Source organism: Artibeus jamaicensis, unplaced genomic scaffold (genome assembly GCF_021234435.1).
Source record: "Artibeus jamaicensis isolate MK-2021 breed Jamaican fruit bat unplaced genomic scaffold, CSHL_Jam_final contig_391, whole genome shotgun sequence".
NCBI classification, from domain to species: Eukaryota; Metazoa; Chordata; class Mammalia; order Chiroptera; family Phyllostomidae; genus Artibeus; species Artibeus jamaicensis.
Genome location: NW_026521814.1, coordinates 18456283 through 18474270, shown reverse-complemented (window position 1 = coordinate 18474270; position 17988 = coordinate 18456283). Strand labels below are relative to the sequence as shown.

General features: G+C 38.5%; 1 protein-coding gene across 2 annotated transcripts in view; it reads left to right on the top strand.

Moving 5' to 3' along the window:
* The window catches only part of PDE1A (phosphodiesterase 1A), a 294356-nt gene extending 282118 nt beyond the window's left edge, over positions 1 to 12238 (top strand). For both annotated transcript variants that reach the window (XM_053665231.1, XM_053665232.1), the window contains exons 14-15: positions 6604 to 6719; positions 9680 to 12238. In XM_053665231.1, coding sequence (XP_053521206.1) covers positions 6604 to 6677 — 74 coding nt within the window. In that variant the 3' untranslated portion in view covers positions 6678 to 6719; positions 9680 to 12238. The remainder of the gene's footprint in view (positions 1 to 6603; positions 6720 to 9679) is intronic.
* The last annotated feature ends 5750 nt before the right edge of the window (positions 12239 to 17988 follow it).

Sequence of the window (17988 nt, the reverse complement as noted above, 5' to 3'; positions counted from 1 at the left end):
AACTTATAATTGATAAATTCCATCAATGGAGTGAGTTGTATAGTGAATTGATGCTGACTCTTTTATAACCTTTCCATTTGTAATCAATCCATCATGATAGCCTTTAGAGTTTCTCTCAAATATCTCTCAAGTCTATCCAGTTTTCGACATGAATGAAGGAATGAAATTGTCTTATTTTGAATAGTTCATACAGTTGCCTAATTTGTAGAGCTAAAAGTGAACAACCATTATTACATACTTTGTTTAGAATTCTACCACTTAAGATACCTGCCTTTATTTTTTCCTTGGTATAGAATCTTTTAGGAAAAGAAAATGTTCTTGAAAGAAGATATTTTAGTTAATCCAGCAAACTTGGTTCATGGCAATTTATTTCTCTCCCTAAAGAATTTCTACTACTTTGTTTTTGTCCATTAAAATATGCCTAAATTTAGATTTTTTTGTGTGGTCAAAACTGTTCTTTTACCCTGAGTTTACTTCTTCTAGGACTGTTATTCATATTTTGGCTAAGATCACTTTTTCTTGTTAACTATAGAAATCCAAGAAATCATGCAAAAAATTTATAGCTGAATTATTTGATTTTTATTATAAATATTTAATTTCCATGTTTTCTTGCTTCTCAAAAAAATTGTGAAATGTAGGGTAAAAGAGACATGATCTAAAAGATCTTTTCAGGTGGGAGTTTGTATATAAGTTTTATAATAGAAACCCTCACAAATCAGATGCTTAAACTTTATTTTCATATAATCTTCAAAATCAAACCTAGGTCCATTCTTCAGCAGGATAATTGGTAGTGAGTAATTTTAGAAGCTTTGCACTAACTTTAATTTTCATTGAGAAACTTTTATGTAAGTCAAAAGAGAACCCATACAAGGACACACTCAAAAATCTTAATTTATCACTCTGCTTTCATTCAGAATGAGATTCATTCAGAAGGGTCCTTTGTTCCCACATCATCTCATCTTGGGTTAGACTTGTATAAAATATGCTGAGCAAGTTCTTTATTTAAAGAAAACCCAGAGACACTAGTAAGAAATAGAAATATAATGAAATAAAGTCAGTTCAACAATAATAAGATAATAGTTTTGATGTTAGTTTGATGAAGAGACAATAGGGCAGCCACAATTTGTTTTAAATAAGTTAGTTCATCCCCAGCATGAGACTAAACCTGTTATACAAATCTTTATAAAGAATGCACCACTCCCCAGAATCCTGGTTGGGTGTTGTAGATCAATAATATGTTTTTTGACTAATTGCTTAAATTGCTTTTATTTTAAAGTATGAGTTTACAATTATTAAGTTTTCTTCAATAGGAGCAACTTGAAATTATATCCAAGAGAATTTATTTCACTCCTACTCTCAAAAACTGCAAGTAGATAAGACTAACTCTCTTCATACAACCCTTTAAATAGCTCATCAGAAACATCCTAGGTTAGATAGGAAAATGCACACAGAGGAAAAAATAACATAGAAGACATTTTGTAAGAACACTAGTCTCTCATCTGAGTTAAAGTATTCCTGGATATGTGAGACTGATTTCTACTTTGGTTGATTCTTTGGACTTCATCAATACAGTTACCAAATTAGCCCTCTAAAATTTGATGACTTAAAGCTAAATTAAATGGGAAAAATAGTATGTTTGGGTATTTAGCAGCCTTTATTCAACTCATTCTAAAAATTGATCAAAAGATATTTATAGGATATCATAAAAAATCTAAAGACCACTAAATTTTTATTATGCATACCAACAGTATTTGTTGAATCTATCTTCTGTAGTATCTTCTGAAAATTGTGATGACAAAGCTTGCATGATAGACACAAGCTTTGTGATGACAAAGCTTGATTAACATTCTAAGTGTTTTTAATCTCCATGGGAAAATGACCAAAATCAAAGGAGACACACTTTCCTGACTCTTCTCTCATTTTCTCCAGATGAAAACACAAAAACCTGCTCTCTCCACTGATGAATGGTGAAAGTAACAAGCAGATGAGTGTAGTTGGAGAAATGGTAGAACTGGAGGTTAAGGTTCTGGTTGCACTTTGTCAGAGGGATCAGCCACTCAATAGTCTTGAAACGTTGGGCAGACGACTCGACCTCCACCTCAGTTTCCGCAGCTGTTAAACCTGCCTCCCAGGTTTGCTGTAAGGATTCAGGGAATTGAGATGAGTGAAGCCTTTAAAGTAGTGCTCACCATCTAGCAGTCACTCACAAAGTATTGGCTATTATTTTTATATTTTAAATGGTATAATAATTTATCCTAAAGGATTACTTTTCAAAAAACAGTCCAGCAAAACCATAGCAAGATGACTGGAATCTCTAACATCCACTTGATAGTGCACCTTATATTACTCCTTGGAAGTATTATTTATATCATCTACCAAACTAACCCTATGATTCTAATATAATAATAGCTCATGTTGCAGGCTAGGAGCTTGGACTGGGTCAATTTACAAGATTTCTCTTTGTTTTCGTTTGTCTGTTCCTCCTCTGACAACTGTGCTCCCTGTCCCTGCCGCATTCAGAAGCTGTTTATAAAGCAACATTTCCATCATCTTACAACTTATATCTTTTCAAATTTTAATATTTGAAGCAGGATTAGGTGAACAGGCAAAAGCTCTTTGAGATGAACAGAATTATCAGAGGTTTCTTACTTTCACTACCTCTTTTCCGGCTGTCAAACCACCTTTTGTACACTTGTTTTGAACATGCTCGTTGTATTCATTCCTAAGGAGTAGCTTCCTATGTGTGTGAGTTTTCAGATACCTCCAGTAAAACGAAATTCCAAGGTCACTCTATTTCTCTTGCTGAAATAGTGGGAAGGTAAACTCCACTAGTTTTGACTTCAGGTTATCTAGTTTTGGTCCATTCTGGAGGAAATCACTTCATTAATCTGATTCTGTTTCTTACCTGTGAAATTAGGTTCTCTCAAAAATTGTAACCCATAATTATACAGTTGAGGTCTGTATACTTGAAGAGTAATTATTTACTAACCTTTAACTGAAATTTAGAATTTCCTTTATTTATAGGCTACAATACACAGAGTAATGTTTGTAGTATTTGTCACCAACAGCAATCATAGACATTTTCATAACATTTGTGAAGATACCTTGAGATATTACTGGACATTACCCAAGATATTACCTTGGATATTGTTATAACTTTAAAATTGCACAGATGAGAAGCCTGCAGCTAGACCTTGTGATTTAGTGCATTAATAAAGAAGCACATATATTACTATATTGCACCATTAGGATAACTGAAATATGTTGATAATTATATTGTAATGTAAGTGGAATACTTTTTAATCCTATGTGTTTCATTTTATTTGTTTATAAATTTTGTTTTGAGGTCCTAGTTTCACCAACTAAAAAGAGGGGCTCATGATTCAGAAACATTCGGAAGCTGGGAAAGCCTGGGTGTGTCTGAAGGCCTTTTACAGAGGTCACTCATGAGCCAAGATGACCTATAATGGATTGAATAAAGAAAATCATTTCTGCTCTGGCTGAGTGATGGGTCAAAGCGATACAACTCTCTTTTTAATGAAAGACTAGTTGTTACTTCCAAGTAGTATTATCCAAGTTAATTGAAAAGTATTCTACAACTAAAGAATTATTTAGTAAAAGTAATATGATTTGAATTTGCAGGGAACCCTAGCATTTTCCTAAGCAGTCTGTCTGCCATGCAGTTGCTTGGCAATGTTGTGTATGTGAACTTGAAAACATCTGGAATTTTTAGTTTTTCAAGGAAATTGCTTGGTTTTCAGTGTAGCAAAATTCCTGTCTTAAGTTGGTCATAGTTCTTAATTGCTGCTTTTCTAATTACATGTATACAATTACTCATGGATGTAATCTGTATATCCTTTTGGTATTTAATTTTGTAATTACAGCATTGGTACCATTTGATGATTCTGTTCCTTGCCCATTTTTGTTACTGGTGAGTTTTTTAACCACTAGCTATAAGGACCTCAGTGTCCTTTGTCCATTGTAAAAGGGTCTCTGAACATTTCTGAGAGTCATACAACTAATTACTTATATTCCTTTCTTTTAATTCAGTGTGTTCTTTCCACTCTGTCCTGTTCCTTCTAGTCTGATTTGTTTTTTTCTAATTTAATTGTAAGTAACAGGATACTAAAGCAGAAGTTTAAGCCAAGACTCTTAGATAATAAATGTCCAAACAGACTGACTTAACTTGATTACAGCATGCTTGTAGCCCTCACCCAACTCAAGCAAGTGAAGGAGTCAGGCTGTTGACAGTTGAAAAAGGATTTGTGAGACGGATTTCTTTCCTTTCCTTTCCTTTCCTTTCCTTTCCTTTCCTTTCCTTTCCTTTCCTTTCCTTTCCTATTCCTTTCCTTTTCCTTTCCTATTCCTTTCCTATTCCTTTCCTATTCCTTTCCTATTCCTTTCCTATTCCTTTCCTATTCCTTTCCTATTCCTTTCCTATTCCTTTCCTATTCCTTTCCTATTCCTTTCCTATTCCTTTCCTATTCCTTTCCTATTCCTTTCCTATTCCTTTCCTATTCCTTTCCTATTCCTTTCCTATTCCTTCCTTCCTTCCTTCCTTCCTTCCTTCCTTCCTTCCTTCCTTCCTTCCTTCCTTCCTTCCTTCCTTCCTTCCTTCCCTCCCTCCTTCCTTCCTTCCTCCCTTTTAACCTTGACCAGAGGACATGCTTAGAAAGGGGAAGGGAGAAAGACAGGTGGGGGAGGGGAGAAACAGAAACATATATAGGGAAGAGAGACATCAATTCGTTGGCTCTCTCACACACTCTGACAGGAGACCAAACCCACAGCCCAGGCATGGGCCCCAGTTGGGAATCAAACCCATGACCTTTCAGCCCATGGGATGACACTCCAAACAACTGAGCCACACCAGCCAATGCAGACAGATTTCTTTAATGACCACTCTGGTGTTGGGAAATGTTTCTCTCTTCATCTCAAATCAAGGGAAGAAAACTTCACCAGAACCGTGGAGGAATTTGAAGTTAACAGAGTTTTGGGAATAAAGTCTAGTTCTTAGATGAGAAATATAAAGGATTTGATGGTGACAGATGAACCAGTGTAGACTTCAGTCTTTCCTCAAGAAATCAAACCCTTGCCTCACCAATGTTTGCTGTGAACCAAATATGCCCCACCCATGTTTGAAAGGGGGATCGTACCTCAGCAGACAGAAGCTGGAAAGGCACCAACAAATTTCCAAAGGCCATGAACATCACCAAGGAACCAGAGTTTCATGTGCCCATGTCTAGGTGGTGAAAGTCTCTGGGCATTTTCCTTGGCAAAAAGTCCCCGAGTGTGCTCACAGAGGACTCATTATCAAGCTCTAAACCCATGATAATGGCACTGGTCCAGCTACCACACTGCTCCTCTCAGCCCTCTGCTTTCCTTTCTCCAGCTCAGGAGGCCATGGTAGCCAATTGTGGGGAGGGAGGGAAAAATGAGAGCAACATCAACCAGGCCCCAGTTCCAACACGGTTTCTGGGCTCTGCAACACACCCACTATTGGATAGTGCATTTTCCTTTGTCTTAGGTCGATGTGTATGATGTGTGATGGGACCTGCTAATGTCTGAGTTGAAACTTCGGCAACTTAATGTGATCATGTGATTTTTTTTTTTTTACCTAAGAATGATCAAAAAAGATGATACTACCTGAAATTTGGTTCTGGTACAAAAGATAAGTTTTTCCCATTGAATGTACTTTAAACATCAAGTGAGAAATAAAATAAATTTGCTTTGTGATAATGCCTCATAAGTTCTTTGTATTCACTAAATTTATAACCTCAATGGAAAATGTGTTGCAGCTGAGAGAATGTAGTCTTATAATATATCTGAAGAAATAATCTCAAAGTTAATTGGGGCAAAGTTTAAGTGTTAATATGGTTTCAATTATATTTCAGACAGAAATGGCATTTCATCATATATGACTCTTTCCTGAAATATCAAAGTAGTTTGAGTAATTGACTCAAAAATTAATGTCTCTGACTTTTGCTTACTTTCTCATATAATAAGATTCTTTTAACTGTACATTTCACTTTATATTTCTATTTTTGATAGATTCTCTGCAACTTCTCTAGAAATGTTGGAACATTTTCCATGCAAATGCTGTTTTACTTTTTCTTCTTCAAGGTTTATATGAAAGCCAAGTGACTGTAATTCCGTTAGTTTGTTTTGGCAGATTAGCATGTTTCGACATTACTGTTCTCTTACAATCATTTATTTGAGGTTCACAGCAGTGAAGCAAGGTGCGGTAAAAGGCATTGATCATTAGAGGGTTTGTTTAAAAGAATTTGTTTCAATTAGACATATTCAGGAAAAACATGCATAACTTTTACATTTGACTTACTAGATGTTTAAACATGCCTCATCTGTTTCATTTCTGTATTCCCAGATTAAATTGCAACTTCACAAAGTTGTACATTGGCCAGAAGATGATTTGTTATACTCTCTAAATTCACAGGCTGAAAAGAAAATGTTTGCTATCTTTGGAGAAACGTGCCACATGAACCCATTGTGAAGTAGTCTTCAACATTTCCCCAGTTGCTTCAGTTTCCTGACCTTACTCGTTTTTTTCACAGGCCTATCCTTTGTTTGTGTTTGCTTATTTTCCAGGTGAACCTGATCTTCATAAGAACACAGAAGGTCAAGTAAATGCTGAAGAAAACCGTGCTGATACACGTGCATAGGTCTAGAACACCATAAGGCTTCTGTCATGTTAACTAAGAGAGGTAATTATTATTTCTTTAGATGTGAAATGTAATTTCTGAAATGAATGGCTTATGGAATATCACTAGAGACAAAGTTATCTTATTTAAATATCCTCCCAGATTATTTGTTTTTTTTTTTAAAACCTCTGTTTTCTATCTTCTGATATAATCTTAAATATTTACCTTTTCAAAAAAATTCTTACTTTGCTTATAAACAAGAATCATACTTACTGAGACATTTTAGTTCTTCAAAAATAATAGGCTATAGTCAATGGGGAGGTTTAATTCTGACTTTTCCTGTAGCAAATATGAAGTTTACAGCAGATGATTATAATAAAACAACTACATATTTTTTTAAATTTTATTTATTAATCTTTAGAGAAGAAGGGAAGGAGAGAAGGACAGAAATATCAATGTATGGTTGCTTCTCATGAGTCCCCTGCTGGGAGCTGGCCTGCAACCCAGGCATGTGCCCCGACTGGGAATCAAACCGCAATTGTGTGGTTCGCAGGCCTGTGCTCAATCCACTGAGCTACACCAGCCAGGGTTAAAACTACATATTTTGAAGAAAACATCAATATTTACTAAAATCCATGGACATGTACCTGCATGGTTCTCTTTTAAAAATTCAGTTTCTAGGGTTCACCTTTGACCCAGCAAATGATTAACTCTGGGAGTGATGCCTTAGAAATCTGATTTTTTAATGACCCCATTTGTTGATGTTGCGTTTCTGTACACTGAAGTGGAGAACCACTGTACTGGGCCTTCAGAGGAGGTGCAGCAAGTGAGCAGGGAGGGATGTGTGTTTGTGGTGGAGATGTCTTAGTGTCCCCTTAAGTAGTGAGGAGCACAGCCCAATGTCATGATGTGTCTTGCTGCTGGGGTGATGGTGGGAGCAAGAGAAGATGCTGAGGGAGCCACACCAAGATGTTACCATTAGCTCCCCAAATGCTGCGTTAGATATGAAAGAGTTAAAAGGTGATTAGTTTTTAAGATGATTCATTGCTCAGTATTCTCGACTTGATTATAAGACGTATTGAGCCCTGGCTGGTGTAGTTCAGTGGATTGAGCAAGGGCCTGTGAGGCAAAGGGTCACTGGTTCGATTCCCAGTCAGGGCACATGCCTGGGTTGCAGGCCAGGTCCCGAGTAGGGGACACATGAGAGGCAACCACACATTGATATTTCTTTCCCACTCTTTCTCCTTCCCTTCCCCTCTCTCTAAAAATAAATAAATATTAAAAAAATTTTAAAGATGTATTGATAATAATAGTTTTACTGATATCAACTTTCAAGTGTAAGCGCTGTGATGAACATCTCACGTATATTATCTCACTCAGCCATTCCAGAGGTAGTGATTATAAATCCCATTTTACATAATGAAGCTTGGGTAGAAATTGAGCCACAAAGTGGCTGTACAGCAACTAAAACCCATCTCTAGATTTAACCATTTTAATATATTATATTAGCTATACCAATTTCTTTTCTTTCCCTTCATCTAAACTATAAATTGTTACCTTTAGAGCTCATAGCTGTTTCCAGAAGTGTGCTTGGTCCTGACGATGTACCCTAGAGTCCTCAAAACATATTTTAGGGAAAACTAATCCAGTGGAGTATTTATAGATGTTTAGGTATAAAAGGTTTTGTTGTGAAGTAAGTACCATTAGACAACTGAGTTAACCAAAATTAAACAATATTCTTTCCTATCGAATGCCTCTGAGCCAGGTACACCATATGGCTTCAAAAGAAAGATCAGCATTTTCTATGTATTTATAATATCAAGCTGGATAAACATTTTTTAAAAGTTGTGTGTAGGAATCACAGGTTACCAGCACATTTGTAAAAATGATGACTATGAAAATGTCTAAGGCAAAAAAAACTATCTGTGAGATTCTGGCATCTAGTCAGTAAAAAATTTTGATGAGATTTACATGGCAGTTAATGGAATCTCTCTCTATTTTTAAACTAAAAAAACACCCCAAGGCTGGAAAAGTTTGAGACCCGCTCATACTAAACAGCAATCTTCAAACCCCAGTAGACAGAGGACCACTGGACAATTTTTTTTCATCAGGACCTACTAAGTTCATTCACTTCCCTCTCCATCTGAGAAGGCCTGTCTATGGTGCAGCATCTTCCAGGAGTCAGCTAGGTGAAATTCACATGCCTTCCAGAAACAGCAAGTTCTCTTAAATGATGGTAGTGGGAGAAATCAGAAAATAACAGGAGTGGCAACAGTCGGCAACTGCAACTCAGGGATAGTGCCCGGAAGGAAAAAGGCCTGGTCAGCCTCGGGGACAGAGCGGGCACTGCCCGCCCGTCCTGTGAGCTGCTGTCAGCCACCCTTTCGTTCTGGCAGATCCTCCCCAGGGAAGAGTGAAGGCTCAGGCTTTCCGGGTGTCCCTACAGGTTAAGAGATTTGGGGGGGGGGGGTAAAATCTTCGCATTTTTAGTGTTGGCTTGAAGTTTTTTGAAACATAATATAGACCAAACAAAATATGTTTGAAGGTCATATTTGCTTGCAGGCTCTTTGGTGTTGAGTGTACTTTCAAGAAGAGGTTAAAAACCAATGGTTTGTGGGTTGCATTTAGCCTGGTTTGTGTTATTTGACCTCCACCGAGATTTGAAATATTTTTTGAACATCTTTACTTCATTACAATCCTGGTAATTGTTTTACACTCATAAAGCCCACTTAACTCATTCACACTACCTGCCAGTGCTGTATAGCTATTTAAGTGTGTGACTTCTGATCCAAAAGGTCAAAACTTTTACTGAGATCAAAACACACACACATACACATGCATGCATGCAAAGAGAAGAAATAGAAAGAATAATTCTAGCTGATATAGAATGGATATCTATTATAGACTGACAAAGCACTTATTTCCACAAGGTATATAAAGTCCAGTGGGAAATTGCAACACAGTAAATGTTGTCTGTTTATGATGAAAACATGATCTTCATATTCATTTGCATTTCATTTCAGGATAATGAAAACAGTACTAAAACATCCTAATTCCTCAACTTCCTGCAGAACTATATTATTCTCTCTCAACACACACTGGGATCGGGCCATTTTTATGGACTTCTATGTAAGGAATTAATAGGAAGAACATAAAATTCTGTGCTAGGAACTCTGGCCAAATAAATACACTCAAACTTGCCATCAGAGTTTTTAGCCAGTGCTTCTGCCATCATTTTTCCTCCACAATTTGGCCTTCTTCAGTTGATCCAGAGACATTTTTTAAGACAAAAGTGGGACAGATTCAAATTGTCATTATTTTGAACCCAGTTTTAGCATGGGTGATTCTGCAATATGTGTGCAAAAGATAAAGTGTTTTTAAAATTCATTTTCTCCCACTGTTTTACACATGATGCTATAACTACATTTTTTGAAGTCTTAAGTAAAAGGAAAGCAAAAACAAAATGAAGGAAAATATTTTTTACAGCTCTGAGGAACAGGCCATTTAGAACGTCCTTGCTCTTTTAAATACATGGGAACAAATGAGAGACAGGACAGCTCAGAGGCTGTGGTTGAAGTCCTGAAATGACACTGGAGCATCATACATAGTCTTGGCTTTATGACCTGATCGATGAACACAGCATCATGAGTCTGGAGCTGGAATCCACAGTGAAACCTGTCCTGGGAACTAGTAGACCAGCCTATACCCATCCATGTGGCTTCGATGCACCAATGACTCACCTACGCGGGCTCCATCACCACGGAAGTCACATATTACCTGCAATCCAAGATGACAAGAACCTCCAGCGGTTGTTGGAGTCAGACACACAAACTGGGAATGGAATTTGCCTCCTGGGGTGTTGATCCCATTAGGATGTACCAGAATATATAACAGGCCAAGAGATAAGTGACAAGGAGTGTGTGTGCGTGCTTGTGTATATAGGGTGCATACTCAAAAATATCTGGGAAAGGAAGCCCACACTTTTCTGTACAGATAATGTTATTTGATGTGACTTTACATTTCACTACACAAACCACCTTGGAGACTCTGCTCCCCTGTCATGTTTTGCCTGAGCATGTGCAGAGCCTCTCCTTTGCTCCAACCTGAAGAACTACCTTTATTTGTTATTAGCTGACAAGCAAAGTTAAGCACAGTTAGGTGGTGTAACTTTTCACTGTATAAACACTTCAATAATTGTGAGACTAGGTGGCTTTGTTTTTGTGAAAGGCAGAAAAATGGATGGAAAAAAATCAAGAGTGGCCATTGATTGAAGGGAAGGAGGGTGTGTCCATCCTAAAAAGTTTTTCTGTTGCACCTGCTGCTTTTCTGGGTTCCACGATGCTAAGCAATATTTTAGAAATGGGTACAACCAGAAGCTTTTAAGTCTAAAGAGTGGGATTTTATAACTCACAACTTAGATCTCTTTTAAAGTGTAAGCCATATTCTATATGCATATTAGGTATGCATCATTCTAATTTAAGATATATTTGTGCATAAAGTGTGTATAAAGAGCTTTTAAATGTTCTGTGAATAAGGTTCTTGGCTTTTGTTTCACCAGAATCTTCTGTAGAAAACAGCTATATAATTGAATTGTATCATAGACATTATAATGCAATTAATATTTTAAATGTAAGCAGTAGAGACTGATCTATACTGATGTGTTGGGGGAAATTTATATATGTACATCATGGTGACGTTTTGTCCTTTAAAAGGGGTCTTTTTATTTCTATTTATGGAGAAACTGTAACTACTGCTTTAATTGCCTTTTCTTAAGTAGCTATTTACCAGCTAGAAAACATTCTGCATTTAAAATAGAATGTGACTCTGGAAAGTCTAATTACTTTTGTTCCTATTTGAGCCAGCTGTCTTTCAGTAAAGCTAGAGAAGCTCTGGAGGGAGAAGCACATTGAAACACTCCTTCGCCATGGTCATAGGAAGCATGTCCATTTTGTTCCTATTAATACTGTAAGGTCCATAGACTTTGTTACTCAAACAATAGAGGAGTATAATGAATTTATCAATTTCTCCCTGAGGGCTTAACCTACTTTTCCAGGTCCCCTGACTTGGAGGACTGGCTGATCTTCCAGAGGAGTGGAGAGAACAGGTCCGTAGTTACAGGAGAGTCCTCACCCTGGGGATGCACTTTCCTTTTCCTGAGCTCCGCCCTCCGTCCCCTGTTCCCTTCTTTTCCTCCCCTCCCTGCTTCTGTCCTTTTCACTTTCTTCCTTCTTCCTTCTGCTTTCCCTCGGAGACAGCTACTGCCTAGTGCTAATTAGGGGAGTCAGCGCAGGGTTACAAGCGCCCGTTCCTCCTGCGACGGACAGCGCTGAGTCATCCCCCGAAGACGGAGACTGGTGAGTTAGGCCCCTGTGCTTCCAATATCCCGCTCGGCAGTTTTGCCCCAGCTACCCAGCACATACCTACCGTTGTCATGTGCCTCTTCATTTAACCAGTACCTCTTTTATTTAATTTTTAACAAGACAAGCTATATAATTCCTGTGTTTTTTATTCTGCTGTAATTCTCTGTATTTCTAATTATACATGACTTAAATAAATCGTACTCGAGGGAAAATATTGTGAAACATTTGGTGTCTGATGTAATTCATTTTGGTGGGGCATTGAAAAGTTGGAGAAGTCAGGAAAAACTAGAAATACGCCAACTGAAAAATTCATGTGAGTCTTGTCAGAAAGTGATTTTTACTGTATTAAGGAAATATTCATTGAATATTCATTATTGCACCTATTATTTGCAAGCTAGCTCCTGACTGGGTGCATGGTGCACATAGGAATCTGGAAACCTAGATCTTTTGTCTCGCGATTCCATACCTATAGAGAACATAATCCACACACCAAATAACCAAAATGCCACATATAAGAGTAACCAGAGGCAAACACAGTGCACCTCCGGATATTAAAGGAAGTGAAATGGCTTCCATCTTTAGGGCTTTCAAGAATACTTCTTAGAACAGGCATCACGTGAGGTGACACTTCAGTAATAAATAACAAAGACCCACATTCATTTCTTACTTTCTATGTATAGCCTCAGTGTAAACACTTAACAAACATTACCTCTAATCCTCAATAATCCACCCCAGTGGGTATGGACGTGGCTACGGCAACCCACTCTCAGAGGAAGAGCCTTATCTAAGGTCGTGCAGGTGCCAAGTGGTGGAGGCCTTGCTGGGTTTGGTCCCAGGTCTCTCTGGCACCAAGGGCCTGTTGTTCTTCCTGCTCCACCTCTGTGGGGTGGGGCAGAGGTGCAGTGGAAAGGAAAGCTCCTAGAGGCTGAGGCAAATAAGGAAACACCAGACAATAATAAAGAAGCAAAGCCCTTCAAGACCTAGAGAGTTTTAATTCATTGAACTAAGAGTAACTGGAACAACTTGTGTGCCCTCTCAGGCTTTGCCTCTAAGGTGCTAAAGGTATCTCGTCATCAGATACATGTAACATTCTACTTGAAATGTCATTCCATGGTAAATGTCCACCTATCACCAAAAAGTTTTCAAAGGCCTTATTTTAATTTAGAAATGTAATTTAGATATAAAACACAAATTTCCTTTGAAAGTTATTTATACCTTCTGTTGTCTAATTGCTTTTCTAAATGTGGCAGTGCTAATCCACTATGTAGCTCAAGCTCTAAACAATAAAGACAGTGTGTGTGGCAGAGTCAGAAAGCGAACTGCTAATGATGTCCCACATTACCTACATGTCATTTCTTGGAGGGAATCCCAAATACTTAATACACAACTCCTCGATGTGGACCAACGTGTATTTAAAGATTTATTTGAGGTTATTTACCCTTTAGTAACATTAATAACTTTCCAGGTCACTTGTTTAATACTTGTGATGTGCGGAGAGCTTCCTCTGTGTCTCGAGCTGATACATTTTTGTCTCATAATTAAAGGTTACAATTATTTACTGTTATAGTTTGTTACAGTTTCACTAGTACATCACCTTATTTTCTGACTTTTTCTCCCTCATTCCCTACAACCACTCTGAGGAATTGACCTCCCCATCTGTGAAAGAAGAATCATGGCAAAAACAAAAAAAAGTGAAATAATCTGTGTAAGATCATTTAGTAAGTGGAGAAGCCTGGAGTTGAAGTCTAAGGGCGTGTGACTTCCCAACCCATTAGGCTAGACTGCCTCTGGCCACTGTGGGAGGGTCTGCCTTTTCTTCCCACCTCCCATCTCCGCTATTTTCTTTCCTGCCTTTTAATCCATCTACACTTTATTCCACATTCAGGCACTTGTTCCTGAAAGCCACCCCTCCAAGAGGGCGGAATTTCCAGTGACTAACAGCAGGGGAGGGGGGCTTTGGTGACCAATTCCATCATATATTACGGCACATGTTTGTGCCTGGAGTGATTATTTCCCATACTTACTATGTGAGCTTAAAATTTTGCTTTTCAAATAACCACTGGAGCTCCATCTAGCTACTTAAAGTGTGATCCCCACCTGTGAACTTCTTACAAATGAAGCATCTTGGGTGCATCCAGACCTACTAACCTGGACCTGGCATCAAAGACAACTGAGATGCTTATGTGCCTATTACTTGCATATTATGTGCATAGACAATAATTAAATATTATGGAGGCAATTCCAAATACCCACTATGCATTAAACAATTAGGTTGTTTTTTTCCACACAAAATAAGAGGTTTCTACGCTCTCAGAATTGCACTACTCTCTCAAAACTAGAGCAAACCAAATCCCGAGAGTTGCTGAACTGGTCATAGTAGGTGATTTCTTCAGTTGTTGAGTCCCTCACTATGGCATTGTTTAGACCTTTACCATCTCACTTGGGTTCATTATTTGGCTTCGCAGCTTCCAGCTCCCTTTACTTTTTCTTTTCAGCACAGTCATTACATTAAATGTCCTTAATCCATCCTAAGGACATATTGCTCTTCTCAAAAACAGTTTCTCCTTATTTCCACCAGAGGTCAGCAAACAGTTTCCGGAAAGGATCAGATGGTAAATATTTTAGACTTTGCAGACTACGTCCCACACTGTCCCCCTTCCTCCACATTTTTTTTCTCCTCCTCCTCCTTATTCTTCATATTTTTCTTCTTCTCCCTCCTCTTCTTCCTTTTCTTCTTTAACAATCCTTTAAAAATGTAAAAGCCATTCTCAGCCGAGGCTGAGGAGGGTTGCACTCATCAACAGTCCACGTGACAGACAGGTTTGGCCCAGGCCACCAAAGGACCTGGGAAGTCAGCGTCTCCAGCACACCTGTCAGCCACTCCCAGCATTCAGACGTTGGAAGGTGTGGTTACAGCACTGGTTCTCAGCACTGGTGTGCATTGGCATCACCTGGAGGATCTGTTAAACTACAAGATTGGGTGAGCCAGCCTCTGACCCTGAGATGCTGATTCCGTATGCCAGGGGTAAGGCCTGAGGCGATGCTGATGCTATTGGACCAGAGATCTCGCTTTGAGAACCACTGACACCCAGGTAAAATTTAAACTCCTTAACATAGTATTCAAACTGTTTCACAGTCGAACCCCAGCCTATGTTTTTAGCCTTAGCTTTCCTTACATTCACTGCTTTTGGATTTCTGCCATGCCTTTGAAGCGTGCGGATCCTGCCACTTGCTTTGCCATCCTAAGCTGTCACTGTTCCGCCCTCCTCCAAGGATCTGCGCATATGCCAGCTCTCCCAGAAAGCTCCTCTCATTTCTCTGGTCAGAACTTTCAAACCCTCTTCTCTGGATGAACACTGATCACTATCCCTCTGTGCTGGAAAATTATAGCTCTCCAATGTCATGTGCCCGCTGCCAGATTCTGGGTGAAGGAACTCTGATCCTGACACATAGTAGGTGTTCAGTAAATATTTATTGAACAAATGAATATGAATAAATGAAGAGCAGAAAGAAAAGTTGTTCTCATTTGTTCTAAATGTTTGATATATGGCAGAGTTAATTCTTTTCAGATAATACCCCTAGTTAATTGAATCGAAATGAGACTCACTTTTCAAGCACTTTAGATCCACAAAATTTCAAAAAGCCATTTGTGTTTTTTTCTCAGAGTGGGCAAATGGGGAGTGCATTAATTCTTAATTAATTCTTAATAGCACACTAAAAGCAAACCTGAATTATACACGAGAAACAGTCAGGTCTCCCCATCTGTCTCTGGTCTCCCCTTGGGGAGATGAGTCTGCTGGTGCAGTGATGTATTCATTGTAGGTAATCTCACCAAGTGCTGAGGAGAAAAGGTTGTATTTCCAAGGTGATTTCCTATAGCCTTAGTGAGTAATAGTGGGAACCATACAAACTTTGGAGCAAGAATGAACTCTATTCCTAGTATATATTTGGCGTTCGGTAGGTATAGATCTCAACAGTTTCTCTCTCTCACCAGGAAGGCTTTGACAGAATGGGAATACTACCAGACAGGGACTGCCCCAGAGTGGGTCTGCCTCAGGCCAGCCTGTAGTGTGTGGGTTCTTCACTTTGTGCAGCAAAGATTTCACAACACGAGTCCAGGTGACTTTGAGAGTACACTTATTAAAGCTGGGAACAGGGTCTTAGGGTAGAAGAAGTAACGGGAGAGTAACAGGAGGCAGCCTAGGCCGTGCTCTGCTTTGGCTCCCTAGAAATGTCGCAGGGAAGGAGTGAGCCAAGGTGGGGCTGCTGTCAGCTCACTGGAAAGTCACAAAAAAAGGTCCTTGGAGACAGGATGGGGGATGGTGTAAGCCCAGGGCAAGCTGCTGCTGCCCACTGCTCCTCTGGTGGCAACGCCTCCTGGGGATCCTTAGAGTTGAGGAGGAAATAACAAAGTCATGGCCAGGAAAGGCAAGCTCACTGTAGAGTTACCTCAAATTGAATCTTTGTCTTGAGGGTTTTTATCTTTCTTCTTTGGTGAGAATCTTAGGGGAGGTTTTCAGCAGAATATTCATCAGCTTTCCAGGTGCCTTTTTAAGATGCTGATGTGTTAAACTGAACACATCTGGGTGCAGGGGGTGGAGGTTGGGAGTATACTTTGGTCTGCTATACTGTTTTACCTTTATCTTGGGTCTGTCTGGATTTTAATGGAGTTTTTTATATTTGTGTCTCTGACTTCATCTGTCCTTGGGTTTAGCTGGCGCATATGACCTTAACTGGGTCTCTGTTCTCTATTTCCCAGGCCAGGGAGATTTAAGTTACATACCCTTTGGTTAGGAAGGAGGGGTATAAACCATTTGCTCTCGCGTATCCCTGGTTAAGGAAGATAAGGTGTTGCAATTCACCAGCTGACTTTAAATTGCTCAAACTCTTTGGCCTCTTTAATTTTCTTCTCTCAGTTTCCTTATTCCACTTGCCTAAGAATTTTCTTAGCTTTTTAATATCCTGTCACAGTAAAAGGATAATGAAGAATATTTAAAGGAGCTAGATGGTACCTGACATATTGTTGGCTCTCAATGAACATAAATTAATATTATTTTATATTTATCCAGTCTCTACTATATCTTGTTGAATTTTTGGAGAAGAACAAAGGCAAGAAATATCTCATCCAAGGACCGAGTTTGGCTCTCAGTCCAGTTTCAGAGTTTTTTACAAATTGTCTCTGTGGTCTTGGGCAACTTCAATGTCCTCTTCTATGCCATACAGAGAGTACGAGCATCTATTTTATAGGATTGTTGGAAGGGCTCATGTAAGTTGCTGAAACTGTTTAATGACACATAAGAAAAAGTGAAATAGTGTGAGCTATAAAATTAAGAATCTACCAGGAGCTCCATTCTTTTCCTTTAAAATCAGTTCAGGCTCTTTGCTGCAGGAACACCACATGGCTTTCATTTCAGTAGCAATATCCTAAAAGTCCACATGATGGAGAGGTTGTCTTCCACACAAAAGGGAAGCCAGCCTTTCTATAATAAAGATCATATTATCATTGACTTCAGCATTTATGTTCTTCCTTAAGGAGTGGAAAGGCAAAATTACGTATATAGATAGAGATAGATGGAGACATAGTTGAGATATATATATCTCTATTTATTTATAGTTACATTATATATGTCAATGTATATCATGTAGACATTGGATTTTGAGACAATTTTTATGCAAATATTAAAGAGAAAGATATCAGCATAAAATGTACACTTTCTAAAAGGCTTTTTAAATAAAACACATTGTTAGACATCCAGATACACTGTGAGGCAACAAGAGCAGTTTGTTAAAAAAAATAAAAAGTAAACAAGAGGTACACACCCCAGGAAATTTCACAGAATCTTCAATAGCAAAATAAGAAAGGCTTTTTTTTTAAGAAGAAGAAGAAAACAATAAAAGAAGAGGATCTTTCACAATGTGGCAATTGTCCTTGTAAGAAGAACAGACTTGTCCCCTAATGTGGTAAAGTCATA